The 16,674-nt window shown below is 32.1% G+C and overlaps 1 protein-coding gene across 3 annotated transcripts in view; it reads left to right on the forward strand.

The window, feature by feature from the left end:
- Window positions 1-15,754, forward strand: part of Chc (clathrin heavy chain) — a 47,986-nt gene extending 32,232 nt beyond the window's left edge. For 2 of the 3 annotated variants that reach the window (XM_080146883.1, XM_080146881.1), the window contains exons 35-50: window positions 407-559; window positions 1,043-1,208; window positions 1,643-1,717; window positions 2,492-2,577; window positions 3,059-3,208; window positions 3,628-3,737; window positions 4,110-4,191; window positions 4,742-4,874; window positions 5,407-5,480; window positions 5,798-5,889; window positions 6,357-6,477; window positions 10,561-10,660; window positions 11,618-11,662; window positions 13,681-13,899; window positions 14,353-14,660; window positions 14,838-15,754. In XM_080146883.1, coding sequence (XP_080003009.1) covers window positions 407-559; window positions 1,043-1,208; window positions 1,643-1,717; window positions 2,492-2,577; window positions 3,059-3,208; window positions 3,628-3,737; window positions 4,110-4,191; window positions 4,742-4,874; window positions 5,407-5,480; window positions 5,798-5,889; window positions 6,357-6,477; window positions 10,561-10,660; window positions 11,618-11,662; window positions 13,681-13,802 — 1,509 coding nt within the window. In that variant the 3' untranslated portion in view covers window positions 13,803-13,899; window positions 14,353-14,660; window positions 14,838-15,754. Of the gene's footprint in view, window positions 1-406; window positions 560-1,042; window positions 1,209-1,642; window positions 1,718-2,491; window positions 2,578-3,058; window positions 3,209-3,627; window positions 3,738-4,109; window positions 4,192-4,741; window positions 4,875-5,406; window positions 5,481-5,797; window positions 5,890-6,356; window positions 6,478-10,429; window positions 10,497-10,560; window positions 10,661-11,617; window positions 11,663-13,680; window positions 13,900-14,352; window positions 14,661-14,837 lie in introns of those variants that run through there. The other variant, XM_080146884.1, reaches the window with a different exon arrangement.
- Window positions 15,755-16,674: the final 920 nt, after the last annotated feature.

The raw sequence follows: 16,674 nt of genomic DNA on the forward strand, positions 1-16,674 counted from the left end.
TGCGGTGGGCTCTAACTCTGCGGGTCAATCATTAATATTTAAAATCAAACAACCTATCAAAAGCTACTGTGAAAATACGACGAAACCCGCTACTACGTTTTCTTTCCATGATATAAATATATTTGAGATCTTAAGCAACAATATTTGGAATCTTCATGGACAGTTTCGATATAGTTAGATGTCTGCACGCACACTTATGGAATTTGTCACTCTTGTTATCAACAAATAATTTTAAATAAATATCATTAAACAGATGTCATTTTCCTTGGAAATAGCTTTATGAGGCAAAAAAATAGAAAAACATAAGATAGGATAATGGATGATATGTTGATCTTCCTCCTTACTTATTGATTATTGAAAAGAGGAAAATGGTGAAGATTATGTTTTAAACACTTCTGTATTTTAGGAATTCATCTCCTCACCCAATCACGCAGATGTTGGCAAGATCGGAGACAGATGTTTCGACGCAGAGATGTACGAGGCTGCGAAGCTGCTGTACAATAACATCTCCAACTTTGCCAAGCTTGCTATCACACTGGTTCACTTGAAGGAATACCAGGTGCGTCACAATTATTTATTGATAATGAGAAATTTAGATACTAAAAGACATTTAATATTTTATTTTTTTAGTATGGCTTCGAAACTGATTTATTACTAGAAGATTAAAATCAATTCTTAGCCATACTGAAAAAAACGTGTATAGCATCATATTACAAATAATTTTTCTTGAATATCAAATTGAAAATCATAAAAATAATACCAGTTTTATTAGCCCGGGCCTTCGTTCCCTTGGGACTAATAAAACTGATCTTATATTTTTTTCATTTTAAAGCTTCAATAAATAACTATTTTCACCTTTTTTATGCCTTTTTAAATTCCAACAACTTGTATTGCTTTCTGTTCGCTTTTATGACCCTTGGGAACTCTAAAACAGTGATCTCTTATCACCAATCCCATATTTGAAACTTGAGTATCTCGGCCATTTTTTTTGTTCTCAGACGCAAGGTTTCGTAAAAACTAATTTGTTGTATGAACTATTTAGGGAGCCGTGGACAGTGCCAGGAAGGCCAACAGCACCAGAACCTGGAAGGAGGTCTGCTTCGCCTGTGTGGACAACACTGAGTTCAGGCTGGCCCAGATGTGCGGTCTCCATATTGTTGTACACGCCGACGAATTGGAAGATCTGATCTGCTACTATCAGGATAAAGGTAAAGCTTTGGTTAGATCCATTGTAGTCAGGAAGGGAGATAGGGTAATTCATTAAATCTTGATTAGTTGGTACAAACTGTCCAAGCCTTTCAACCTTTAATTTTAATCTGCAGCAGGGATAATTTTATTTATCGTCATTGGGGACAGGAACGTCGAAGGGATGTTGTAAAGTGGTGATTAGCCTTTACATTAAATTTGATTTTTATTCCCCCCCCCCCAAAAAAAAAAAAAATCCCAGATTGAGGAAAATCATGAATTTATCGTTCATTGTCATATACCTCAAGATCCCTAAAGAAAAAAAGCCATAAAAATGGAAACTAGACCTACTTAAATCTAGTTACTTCCCAGTTACAGAGTAGCAATTCTACTAAAAAAAAAACAATTAACCTAACATAAGCTTTGCTCGTTCGTTAAAAACATTTATATTGTTAAGGATATTTTGATGAACTGATGAGCCTGCTGGAAGCTTCCCTTGGACTTGAGAGAGCACATATGGGCATGTTCTCAGGTAAATATTACATTTTTCTTCACTGGGGTAGTTGCACGAAATGCATTTTTTGAAAGAAATGGAATTTTCTAGAATGTAGTTGAAAAATTATCAAGACTTGAAATCGTGTTCTTTTGATAAAAACAATTTATAAAGCTGGCTTATTTTAATAAAAACTACCTATTAATTTAGTGATGTCTATTTGTTTGTTATTTATTGCTATACAAACCCTTATATATGTTTGATGTTATACTTGTAACTTATACTTGAAATCATATTTCTGAAAGGCACTTCATGCAACTATCCCTTTTTTAAAAATGGTGTGCAATTATTTCCGCACATGTTGTTTCAGTATAATTTATTTTTAGACTCGCATTTAAATCATTACAACAACTGTCGACTCCTTTTTGTTTCACTGATTTCAGTAATCATCCCCCACTGATTCATGTGTTATTTTGTCTTTTTTTTGCGAATATAAAACGCTAGGTATACTCTGATGTGATTACATGCGGAAGTTAATGCACGCATAAATGACATTAATGAAGATTTTAACTTAAATAAGTGCCATAGGGGACTGCCATTTACACATCCACCAAAAGTACAGTAGATGTATTTTCGCCCAGTGCAATTAAAAAAGTATAGATTATATATGGCAAACTTAATTTTAGCTGCATGAATGACATAATCTAAATCACTATAGAATCTGCTTCATTTGCTTTAAATTTAAACAGATCTTTGATTTAACTGGTTGATTCATCTTTCATTGACTTTATTATTAATAACTTTTTTTTTCAGAATTGGCTATCCTGTACTCCAAATATAAGCCAGAAAAACTGAAGGAACATCTTGAATTATTCTGGAGCCGTGTTAACATTCCAAAGGTGTGTATTTATAGTTTTAGTAGTGCAGCTACTGATAACCCAGTTTGTCCATATGTCCAAATACTAAACTGACAAGACAGATATAAAAGTTTAATATTTATTATTTATTGTCCTACTATCTAGAAAGAGGCATATCAACATATCCTTTATTGTAACAGTGTGCTTTGTAATTTGTGGACACAATTTTCTTTAGAAATGAAGCAAAGTTATTATCTACTTATAATAAAGTAAAAGGATCTCTGTCTGTCTATGTGTAGTTGTACTGAAGGATCTCGCTAACAACTAACTAAACCGATATGGTTCTCCTTTACTGGTTAGCTTCTCATAGGTCCCTGGACTGTTTTTTATAGCTATTTTGAGGGAGGGTACCACCACCCTCCTACGGGAAAACGCCCCTTATTCTTTTCAATTTTTTTTTAAAATGAAAATGTATGCGTGGATTTTATTTATGACATCCTAACCTTATTTTCCTTTAATCCAGGTATTGCGGGCAGCCGAGCAGGCGCACCTGTGGTCAGAGCTGGTGTTCCTGTACGACAAGTACGAGGAGTACGACAACGCGGCCCTGGCCATGATGGCCCACCCCACAGAGGCGTGGAGAGAGAGCCACTTCAAGGATATCATTACAAAGGTAACCATAATAACGCTTAAAATGCCTTGTTAAACACAGAACCCCTAACCCCCTGCATAAAATTTCTTTTAAATACGGGGGGGGGGGGGTAGATGGGTAGCCCAGCAGAGGTTTAGCATAGGGTACCCCCCAACCCCCATCTCTTATTTTGAATTTATTTTAAAAATAGTAAGTTGGGGGTTAGCTCAGTGCTCTTTAAAGAAAAGCACCAAATATTTTTTCGGATTTTATTACCATTTAGATTAAGTTACTTGTAAATTTGCTTGTAGATTAACTTTACCTTCATATAGTTTGAGATTTGAGTATTTGGAGTATCATTTACTTTTTCTTTGAAATCAAATAATATTGAAATCAAACATAACATAAATGGCCAAAAGTCATATTTTACATGAAAACTAACTAATATTGTTTATATTTAGGTTGCCAACATTGAATTATACTACCGCGCTATCCAGTTCTATCTTGACTTCAAACCAATGTTACTCAATGATTTACTACTAGTACTTGCTCCCAGGCTTGATCATACAAGGTGAGTGGCGCAGCTATGTTTTGTTAAAAAGATGGGTATGTTCGTCTGTCTTATTATGTAAGTAGTAAGTTTTTTTTGTCTAACGAAGGATGTCTCCAACTGCTGGACCAATATGGTTCTTCTTTACTGTGTAGCTTCTTATACGCTCATGGAAGAATTTTAACTATTTTGGGGGAGGGCATCTCCACACTCCCAAGGGTTACTTTAGAAAAAAATTCCCCTCCAGTAGCTGTAATATTTTCTGATTCAATTGACTAACGAATGCTAAATTGAAAGTTGCGTGATGTCTAAATTTTTCAGTAAGGCCTAAATGCTTGTCGATTTTTAATAAATCCTAAACCCTCTACAAAAAAATATAAATGGTTGTTTTAGGACGGTAACCTACTTCACAAAAGTGAACCATCTGCAGCTAGTGAAGCCCTACCTACGCTCTGTTCAGAACCTTAACAACAAGGTAATATTCATTATTAGATATTGAAAGGACATATTTTTTATTTACTATTTTGGGATATTTGCCTTTTTTCTTTTCGTTCAATTTTATGAGTAGAGTTAGTTAAAACATGGATAACAACATCTATAAAAGCGTAGCTCTGAAACGGTAGAGTGTCAGAACAGAATTATCAGAATATAAATGTTTAAAGTCGAAACAAAATCATAAGTAAAATACAGGATAATGTTCAAGGACATATTTACATTTTTAGGACTTTAATATAGACATGCTTCGCTTATAACATTGTTCTTTGTTGTCTTAGGAATCAGTATTCCATAAATCAGATCAATCGGATCATTGATTGATTGATCATTATATCACATAAAAAATATTTTGTTTAAAAAGTTAAAAAACAACATGTTTAAAAACTTAAAAATAGTTTAGTACAAAACTTTTTCCCTTAAATATTTACTATTCATTTTGTAGGTAAAATCTTACAAATGAGACAATCATTCTATCATCCCATATCCTATCCCTGCTTTAATGAGTTTATCTAATGTACTAAATTGTTAAGGCTGTAAATGAAGCACTGAACGGACTGCTTATTGATGAAGAGGACTACAACGCCTTGAAGACAAGTATTGATGCATTTGATAACTTTGATAACATCGGACTGGCTCAGAGATTAGAGAAACACGAACTCATTGGTAAGTCCAACTGCTTATTTATATAACCCTTTAGGGCCTTATAAATTTTCTTGTACTTGGGTTAACATGCGAGTTCGATTAAATATTAAGGGAAAGGTAGGTTGCAGGTAAAATCCGTAAATGTTGTGTGTTTTAAGTTAAAAACAGTAGTAGAACGATAAAAAAAAATTGTTGTCTATAGTTCTTTTCAATACGAAATGCACATATTTAGTGAATATTATGGTTCTACTTCTATTTTTAACCCTTAAAAAGTTAAAACACACACTTTTACGGATTTTACCAGCAACCTACCTTTCCCTTTGTTCAGAAACTTTATAGAAAAGTAACAGGATGTCTGTGTTTTGTAGCTTAAGATCTCGTTAACCACTGGACCTACGTGGTTCTCCTTTACAGTGAAGCTTTTAAAAGGCCTTGGGAATGTTTATAACTATTTTGGTTTAGGCTAATGGAAATTTAATTCTTATTTAAACTCTCACTGAAATTAAACTATTAATATAAAAGTGCAACTTCTCTATAATTAAAACTTATTTAGAATTCCGCAGAATAGCTGCCTACCTATACAAAGGAAACAACAGATGGGGACAGAGTGTCGCCTTGTGCAAAAAGGTCAGTTTTACACATATGATGTTAATGTTTTAAAAAGATTATTATTATTCACATGATGCAAAATAACTCTCATATAACACGTTGAAGGAGGTTCAAGTCTCAGTTTTTCAACAACAAAAAAACTAAAACAATCTTTCAATTTTACAAATAAATTCTTTTATTTCTTTTACTGTAGCGAAAATCTCCTTGTTAAATGATGTTAATCACAACCCCGGACTGAGGAAACGTGTCGCTGTAAAAAGCGCGCGAAAACATAAACTTTTGGCGCCAAATAAAAAATGGCGGGAAAATCTAAAGATTTCGTCTATTGTGTTAAGGACAACCTGTTCAAAGATGCCATGGAATATGCTGCAGAGTCAAAGAACGCCGAGGTTGCCGAAGATTTGTTAGCATACTTCTTGGAGCACAAGTAAGGACTTTTTTCATATTTTTGTCTACTTAACATATATTGTATTAAAGGGCTACTTTTGAAATTAACATTAAACTCTGTGTAAATCAGCCAACAGATGTATATATAACAACCTGTCCCTCTTTTTCAATGACCTTTTTCGTCTGCTATCAAATTGATTTCTGCCACTTAGCTGTGTTAATATTCCTGATATAAATGGTTGGTTTTTAAAAACCCAATTGCGAGTCGGCATAAGGTCCTTGGAATGGAGTCATACAGTTATTCAACCCTTTCCCCCTCTAGTGTTTTACTCTTATAATCAGCTAATAAAAGGATTGCTATTCTTTGATTTGACATGGCAGCTGCTATCATGTGGTAAAAGGAAGGAACGGCGTTAAATTGCCGCTGCTGCTAAAAATTGCTTTTTTACATATTAAAATATTACAAAAATTTAGACGATTTGTTAGAATGGTAAATATTAATTTTAGTGCATATGACTGTTTTGCTGCGTGCTTGTTCCAGTGTTATGATCTCCTTCACCCAGATGTCATCCTGGAGCTGGCTTGGAGACATAATATCATGGACTTTGCCATGCCTTATCTCATCCAGGTAAACTTTTTATCATCCATTTGCCAGTATGGCTTCAAAAACCGGTTTAGATCCAAAAACTTTCTGAGTGAAAAAGTCTTTGATACTTTTTAGTTTTTTATTAAAAAATATTTTGGTAAACATGGCACCCTCTTCACTGAAGAGTCTTCAGTCTTGTATTTTAGCTGGATGTCTATTGGATTAGAACCATTCTCTAAAATCCTATATCGTATTATATACAACTAGTGACTTTTTCCCTAACTTCTAGAGACTGTATTCCAAGAAATATGAATGGGAAAAATGGCCTAAAACCTTCCCTGGACCTATGTAAAGTAAAGCTCACCTAAGGAGGAGTATCCAATTATTTCTGTAGTTAATGAAATCTCAAGCTTCAGAAAGAAACTTCAATATATTGAATAATTCACAAATAACGAAAAAAACTGGAATTATTTTTTGATGCGTTAGTACCGAAGTGATCCAAGTAAATATTTTTGAAAACTGTTCCCACTTCTAAGGGGGGGGGGAAGTTTTGACACATTTGCGTAAACCTGGCACCCTGGCTTTATCTTTGGACTGAGAGGTTAGGTTATTAGGGATAAAATCATTCTTATATGATGAATTTCACGAAGTTTTAAGATTTTTTGGATAGACCTCCAGGTTCCGGAGCTCCAGTCCTCCAGGTGGTCTCTGGACAGGTAAAAAAATAAAAAAATTCGTATTTGGACAGTTAGAGGTAAGTTTATAAAACAACATAACCTTCTTTTAATATATTATTTACATATTTGAAGAAAAAAATTACAATCGGCCTCCAGGTTCAGGTGCTGGAGGCCTCCAGGTGGCCTCTGGACAGGTAAAAAATCAAAATTTCTTATTTGGACAGTTAGAGGTAAGTTTATAAAACAACATAACCTTCTTTTAATATATTATTTACATATTTGAAGAAAAAATTACAATTGGCCTCCAGGTTCAGGTGCTGGAGGCCTCCAGGTGGCCTCTGGACAGGTAAAAAATCTAAATTTCTTATTTATACAGTTAGAGGTAAGTTTATAAAACAACATAAGCTTCTTTTACTATATTATTTACATATTTGAAGAAAAAATTAGGATCGGCCTCCAGGTTCAGGTGCTGCAGGCCTCCAGGTGGCCTCTGGACAGGTAAAAAATCAAAATTTCTAATTTGAACAGTTAGAGGTAAGTTTATAAAACAACATTACCTTCTATTAATATATTATTTAAATATTTGAGAAAAAAAATTACAATCGGCTTCCAGGTTCAGGTGCTGCAGGCCTCCAGATGGCCTCTGGACAGGTAAAAAATCTAAATTTCTTATTAAAACAGTTAGAGGTAAGTTTATAAAACAACATAACCTTCTTTTAATATATTATTTACATATTTGAAGAAAAAATTACAATCGGCCTTAAGGTTCAGGTGCTGCAGGCCTCCAGGTGTCCTCTGGACAGGTAAAAAATCAAAATTTCTAATTTAAACAGTTAGAGGTAATTTTATTAAACAACATAAGCTTCTTTTAATATATTATTTAAATATTTGAAGAAAAAATTACAATCGGCTTCCAGGTTCAGGTGCTGCAGGCCTCCAGGTGTCCTCTGGACAGGTAAAAAATCAAAATTTCTAATTTAAACAGTTAGAGGTAAGTTTATTAAACAACATAAGCTTCTTTTAATATAATATTTATATATTTGAAGAAAAAATTACAATCGGCTTCAAATCAAAATTTCTTATTTGAACAGTTAGAGGTAAGTTTATAAAACAAAATAACCTTTTTTTAATATATTACTTACATATTTGGAGAAAAAATTACAATCGGCCTCCAGGTTCAGCTGCTGCAGGCCTCCAGGTGGCCTCTGGACAGGTAAAAAATCAAAATTTCTTATTTGAACAGTTAGAGGTAAGTTTTTAAAACAAAATAACCTTTTTTTAATATATTACTTACATATTTGGAGAAAAAATTACAATCGGCCTCCAGGTTCAGCTGCTGCAGGCCTCCAGGTGGCCTCTGGACAGGTAAAAAATCAAAATTTTCTATTTGAACAGTTAGAAGTAAGTTTATAAAACAAAATAACCTTTTTTTGATATATTACTTACATATTTGGAGAAAATTTACAATCGGGCTCCAGGTTCAGCTGCTGCAGGCCTCCAGGTGGCCTCTGGACAGGTAAAAAATCAAAATTTCTTTTTTGAACAGTTAGAAGTAAGTTTATAAAACAAAATAACCTTCTTTTAATATGTTACTTAAATATTTGAAGACAAAATTACTATTGGCCTCCAGGTTCAGGTGGTGCAGGCCTCCAGGTGGCCTCTGGACAGGTAAAAAATCAAAATTTCTCGTTTGAACAGTTAGAGGTAAACTTGTAAAACAAAGTAAGCATATTTTCAAATGTTATTTATGTATTTCAGGTATAACTTTAAAAATATTTACCTCAATAATTGAAAATAAACATATTTTTTTATTATATTACTTACCTACCTCATTGATATCAAAAATTCAAATTACCTTCCATATTTTATACTAGGGATCGTTGGGAATCAATAATAATATAATAAATAATATATTAAAAGAAGGTTATGTTGTTTTATAAGTTGACCTCTAACTGTTCAAATAAGAAATATTGATTTTTTACCTGTCCAGAGGCCACCTGGAGGCCTCCAGCAACTGAACCTGGAGGCCAATTGTAATTTTTTCTTGAAATATTTAAATAATATATTAAAAGAAGGTTATGTTGTTTTATAAACTTACCTCTAACTGTTCAAATAAGAAATTTAGATTTTTACCTGTCCAGAGGCCACCTGGAGGCCTCCAGCACCTAAACCTGGAGGCCAATTGTAATTTTTTCTTAAAATATTGAAATAATATATTAAAAGAAGGTTATGTTGTTTTATAAACTTACCTCTAACTGTCCAAATAAGAAATTTTGATTTTTTATCTGTCCAGAGGCCACCTGGAGGCCTCCAGCACCTGAACCTGGAGGCCAATTGTAACTTTTCTTGAAATATTTAAATAATATATTAAAAGAAGGTTATGTTGTTTTATAAACTTACCTCTAACTGTTCAAATAAGAAATTTAGATTTTTTACCTGTCCAGAGGCCACCTGGAGGCCTCCAGCACCTGAACCTGGAGGCCAATTGTAATTTTTTCTTCAAATATTTAAATGATATATTAAAAGAAGGTTATGTTGTTTTATAAACTTACCTCTAACTGTTCAAATAAGTAAATTTAGATTTTTTACCTGTCCAGAGGCCACCTGGAGGCCTCCAGCACCTGAACCTGGAGGCCAATTGTAATTTTTTCTTCAAATATTTAAATGATATATTAAAAGAAGGTTATGTTGTTTTATAAACTTACCTCTAACTGTCTAAATAAGAAATTTTGATTTTTTACCTGTCCAGAGGCCACCTGGAGGCCTCCAGCACCTGAACCTGGATGCCGATTGTAATTTTTTCTTCAAATATGTAAATAATATATTAAAAGAAGGTTATGTTGTTTTATAAACTTACCTCTAACTGTATAAAGAAGAAATTTTGATTTTTTACCTGTCCAGAGGCCACCTGGAGGCCTCCAGCACCTGAACCTGGAGGCCGATCCTAATTTTTTCTTCAAATATGTAAATAATATATTAAAAGAAGGTTATGTTGTTTTATAAACTTACCTCTAACTGTCTAAATAAGAAATTTTGATTTTTTACCTGTCCAGAGGCCACCTGGATGCCTCCAGCACCTGAACCTGGAGGCCGATTGTAATTTTTTCTTCAAATATGTAAATAATATATTAAAAGAAGGTTATGTTGTTTTATAAACTTACCTCTAACTGTCCAAATAAGAAATTTTGATTTTTTACCTGTCCAGAGGCCACCTGGAGGCCTCCAGCACCTGAACCTGGAGGCCGATTGTTTCTATTTGACTATCTATTTATCCATTTATCTACTTATCTCTTTGGTTTATCTATCTATCTATTTAGGTGATGCGTGAACATGTGACCAAAGTAGACATTTTTTTGTGAATAAACTTTATTTTTTTGTGTGTCTCTCTCTATCTGACTATCTATTTATCTATCTATCTACTTATCCTCTTGATTATCTATCTATCTAGGTGATGCGTGAATATGTGACCAAAGTAGACAGACTGGAGGAAGCTGAAAATCTGAGAATTACAGAGAAAAAGGAGACAGAGTATAAACCAGTTGTTATGGGTAAGTCTTTAGTAGTCCAATTACTTGTTAAGTGTCTTTAAAAAGGTTTGTAAGCATTTATACTAATAAAATTGCTTCTCAATTGGTTAATTTTCACTAGATTAGAACCGGTTTCTTACTGAAAAATCCTATATCATATTATAAATAGAATTCATTAAATTAATACCTGTTTGGTTTGTCCGGTCATTCGGCTCCCTTGGGTCAACAAAACTGGAAGCAATCTTATAATTTTTCGTTTATTATCAGCAGAAAGCTGTCTATAATATGATGCAATAGATAACTTTTCGTTTCCTTATGTTTTCATAACAATTTTAACTATCATTTACTTATCTCTGGCCTTGTTGATTGCTGAACGCAGACAAGAGGTCCTTCAATATGTTTCTAGAGAAACTAGAAATCCAAAACATGGCCACCCTGGCTCGGGTATCGTCTGCAGCTGGGGATATGTTGTGATAGTATCACAGCCAGACGATACCTAAATCAGGATAGTCACTATCATCACTTTATGTGAGAACGAGAATCTACACGAGGACCAGGATGAGCCTTCTCTTTAAATATAGACAGGAATAAGTAAATGAATAACATAAAAAAAATTAGTTTGACTTTGTATTGTAGTAAAGCTACTCTATAAAATTCACTTAGTCCTGTCGGTTATGCTACAAAAGAACTTACTTATTTTATATAAAGAGGTTTTGTGATCTACAACTTTATGTATATTTACTAGCGGCTACGCCCCCAGAGGCCTCTAGGAGAACCCGATCGGTTCAACGGTTAGCGAGATCTTTCGGCACAGACAGACAAAGAGACATCCTTTTACTTTATTATAAGGATTTTTAGGGCGCTGGACATCTGCTTTATAACTAACTAAGTTCGTTTGAACAACTAAGATTTTTTTTACTTGGATATTTAAGGATGTTGTCCTTGTTTTCTATCCATATGACTTTATTTTTTTTTCAGAATCGCAGCCACAGCTTATGTTGACGGGACCCGCTGGATTTCCAGGTATAGACTAGTCCAGTAAAATGATATATTCCAAAACAGAGCTGAGATATGGGACAATGGACTAGAAATAAATCTCCCCCACAAATCTTTGAAACTTTGAATCATACACTAACATACATTCTACAAACTTTTTTATCTGTTATTATGGGGAGGTTGATTTAAAATCCATTGTCCTTTCTCTTTCAACTTATCCATTATCCTGTTTATTGAAATGAACGAACCATTCAGAAATCTAGTAAAGAAAATGTTTAGAACATTTAAAATATCCTAGACAGTTAAAACTTGTAGATAGTAAGAAGATGGGGGGAAAATGAAGGGGATATTTTTTTCGTGTATTTTCCGTAAAGTTGTATGTTACTTTTTGGTCAAATGCGCTTTTTAAGACGAACTTTTATTAATTTTGACCAAATATATATATTTAAAATGGTAAAAATTAATAAGCACAATTGACTAAACAGTAACACACAACCTTTACGGAAAATATGCGAAAAAATTACCCACTTAATTTTTCTCTCATTTTCTTGATGAGCAATGAAATACTATTTAGAAGTTTGCTTCCATCTTGTTTTACATTTGAGCTAATTCATACATGTACTGTTGATAGAAATTCTATATTTTGATTTTTAACTTTCTAGGATGTTTCTTTATGTTCTAAAAGCTTTATTTTATTGGATCTATGAATCGTTTCCCCCCCCCCCTTCCCCCTATTTTAGTAATAATTTCAAAATTTCTCAGGCTATTTTTGGCTGACCATTATAGTTTCTTGTTAGTCCTAATAAATGATAAAATGACTGGTTTTGGAATTAAATCATTTTCTGATTTTCTAATTTAAGCTTTAAAGAACATGCTTTCTGGTTAAATGAAACATAAAAGGGTTCTGTCTTTTTTTGCTGCTTTCGTCTGAATTTTTTAAATATTTTTCTTACGTTTTAGTTCCGTTTGCTTTGTTTTTTTTTTTGTGTTGTGTATTATATTTCTTTTTTTAAGTTAAACTCTCAAATAGACTGAATTATGAAATTTTCCCTAAAAAACGAAGTCTTGGGTACATAGGTAAATGAGAGCAAATCTAAACCATTTTTAAAACAGGGAGGGGGGGGTATCCCAAACCCATGAGGCGATTGAGATAAAAATTTAGACCGAAGACAAAAAATCTGGAGTGTGTGGAGGGCAAATTTTTCCCCTTAGCTCTCATTTACATATGCCAATATCCATGATTCTTAAAGACGGGATGGGACAATGGACTCTAAATAATGACTCTTTTTTTCCTCAAAATATAATAATGTTGTATCTGCTATCAGTATTCTAAATTTACTGGGGGGAAGGGTTAGAAGATTATTTCTAACAAATATTTCTAGGTTTTTAAAGTTTGAAATTTTTGTATATCCTAACGTTATCCCTATACGACGGGAATACATGATTTTATTTTTGGTTAATTTTTTTTTCATATTTGATTTATATAAAATACTTTTATGCATGCAAGCTTTTTCAATGCATTTAAAAGCCTTTAATTTATTTTTTTTATGAAAATTAAGCTTAAGTATTTGCATTCCATAATAAGGGTTTATGATACCTTAATCTAACTGTGAATCTTAAATCTTAAGAATATACTAACTAATTTTATTTTGTAAATAAATAGGGGGACATTGGTTCATTTAACGTAATCAGAGAGCCCACTAACGTAATTTAGTAACGTAATTAAACTACTTTTTTGCCATAAAAACTAGTTTTTTTTGTATTAATTCGAATCCGGTGGATTAGAACCGGTTCTCATCAATACGAAACAAACTATGTCTAGCATCGTATTATATCCTTTTTTCTAAGAATATAAAATTTTACAATCATTAGATTAAATTTTATATCCGCGGAAAGCTGTTTACAATACGATGCGAGAAATAGATATTACCGGATATATATATTGGAACTTTTAAGTTTGGCTCTGTGATTACGTCAAGTAATCAAATGCTCCCATCCCTATAAAAATCACGTTGAAATAAACTAAGTATAAACTATTTATTTAGGATCAGCCGCCGCCAGTTACAACCATGTGGGCGCCAACTCTAGCGCTGCAGCTGGTGGCAGCAGTGCAGGCACCTACACAATACCTGGACAGATGCCATCCTACCAGGGATACTCAATGTAGATAGATTGCCCCACTGCTCCTGCTAGTTTCTCTCCCCCAAAACATGTTCACCATCTCTTGTATCACATGGACCCGGCATAATTTTGTCTCGAGGAAAGTGACTTAAATGACTATTCAAACAATTTTCGATTCATAAATCATATTTTTACAACTGCACTCAATTAATACTTAAATTTCCTCCCTAATTACATATGATTTTTATCATTATTTTCTTTAAGAGTCGGAGATGAAAATTGTATGATGTTTTTGGTGTTAAAATAAGTTTTCTTTAGATAAATTGTCTAGTATTTTTTCGTATAACATTGCAAAACTATTTGTTACCAACGCTTGCAAAATAGGACATGATTAAGCAGTTTTTAAATTCATTAACAAATTTTAATGATTCATTGTTTGCTAAAATAAAATTTTGCACTGATAGTTCGACTTCAACTGAGATTGTTTTGTTATGTTCATTGATGGTTGGGGAAGGAGGGAGGATATATTTCTCCAAGAAAATGCCATTTTATAGGTAGTTTTAATGTCATTTTAAGTCACTTTTTACAACAGAGAGGACAAGCATCGAACTGATGACTTCAGAACACTCAACATCGACCATCTTGAATTGATCCTGGAGCCTGCTGGTTCGAAGCTACTCTCTGACCTTCCTTAACCACACTCTACATACACACACACACAACTGATCAATAAATTTTTAAATATTTGTCCCGGTTATAATAAATATCTATGTGATTACAATGTAACAAGAAAAAAACATGCTTTTAATAGCGCAGCTATTTATTCAATAGTACCTAGTTCTTTTTTCATAATAAAGCTAAAATTAGATAATTTAATATCGCTTTTAAAAGTACGTTTTTTATGGTGAATATTAATGTTCTTGTCTTTTTTCTTTTAAGATTTTGTTTAGCTATTACATAATTTTAGATGTATTGTATTTTTTATTTATTTAGCAAATAGGTAGTTATTTTTATTATGGATTAGCTCGGCAAAATCTCAAATATGTTAAAATCAATTAAGACAAGAATATTATATCTGTAGAAAGTCGCATTTAGAAAACTTAAGTTCTTTGAGTCTTATGATTATTATACTTTATAGTTGATACATTATAAATCTAAAAACCAGTGGTCATATTACTAGCTATGTATTAAAAAAATATTAATTATATCGTTTAAGCTGTCAAATACTTTGTGTTCATTCATTGTTAATGTAAAAAAGCCATGTTAAGCGTTTAAAAGGTATAATTTATGTTTAAATTATGATTTGGTATGAAAGATTTAATACTGATCTAACGTATGCACAGTCTTATGAATGTATGTTGATGAAATAAAAAGAATTGTTAACAATTTTTAGTAGAAATAAAACGTTCTTTTTACCCAAGTATTTTTAATTTTTACTCTCTCCTGGTTTTATTTAATTTTGCATTACGGTATTAGTGGTCATTTTATGTGATATTTATGCGATTATTTTAATTTTTATTAAATTGTTAAATATGATTAAATGTGCAATGTACGAGTTATTGTGCATATGAATTTATTGTGGCAAATTATTAAGTTTTTCCATTCCAATATTTTAACAATTTTGACTAGTTAAACAAAACATAAAAACAGAGAAAAAGATTGAAATAAATATTTTAAGTTTCTTCCAAAAAGTCATAAATGGATTTTATTATTAAGTCAGTTTTATCAGTTTTTTATATATAAAATAGGTAAATAATATTTAAGTGATTTTTTTCCAGTGTTTTGTAATCCGTGTATTATTTATGTTAAGAAATTATCATAAGTTTATGGTAAAGAAATAATAATTTAGTTTTATTGTGATTTTAATAAACTTAATTTTTATGAAAAATAAATTAAAGAAAGATCATTTAATATTACAACCTTTGTGGAGGAGTTTTAGTCCTTTAAAACTATTATTTAAGTTAAAATGATTTGTTTATAAATATATTGTACTTAAAACAATGTTTTATTTATTGTTTAATAATTTTTAAGTTTGGTTAAAACTAGATTTTATGAAAGCATATGGTTTGTTAGTATTTAAATAACCTTGAAATTGGTCAGTTGAATTTGAATTACCGAATGTGTACAGTTTCCTCGGTGTTTACTCATCTATTCTCAATATTAACGTCCAGCTTAAAAGCTTTAAACTTCCAAAAAATTTGAAAAATTCAAATTTTGAATGTATAATTTATAAATTGTTTATACATTGGAAATTTGATTTTTTTTGGGAAGTTTGAATTTTTTTAGCCAGTAGTAAATATTGAGATAGGATAAGGAAACACCGAGGAAACTGTGTACACATTCGGTAATTCAAATTCAACTGACTTTGAAATTTGGTTTTAAATTAATATTTTCAACTTACGAAGTTACGATAGAGATAAAAATTCATAAAAAATCTTTAAATATGATTAATTATGCGAGATATTTATCTTTTATTGGGGGAAGGAAGGGGGGCATAATAAACTCCACTCCCCCCCCCCCCCCCCCATGATAAGGGGCATGGAAAATATATTGGAATAAATATCACTTAAAATATACGGATTTATATTTATAGAATTAAACCAGATTAAATTCAATAAGATCTTCATTTTGTAGGAAAGTAGATTAGGAGGGAGTTTTAGCTGCTTAACTTTGGGAACCTATTAAACATAAAATCTTTATAAGGTTGTAATCTAGCAGTCGTTAAACTTTTCCACCATTAATTTTAATCAATATAATTAAGTTTCTCATAAATTGGGTTGTACATGAGTTTATTGTCCATTGTCTTATCCCTTAAGATCCCTGAAAATGACAATTGGTCACATAAAAAGGAGCAATGTTGTTGAAAAAAATGTCTAGTGAAGCTTTTTAGATAGAATAGTTTTCATTAAAAAGTAACG

The sequence above is a fragment of the Acartia tonsa genome, chromosome 14 (genome assembly GCF_053477335.1).
Source record: "Acartia tonsa isolate MP-2025a chromosome 14, ASM5347733v1, whole genome shotgun sequence".
NCBI lineage: Eukaryota > Metazoa > Arthropoda > Copepoda > Calanoida > Acartiidae > Acartia > Acartia tonsa.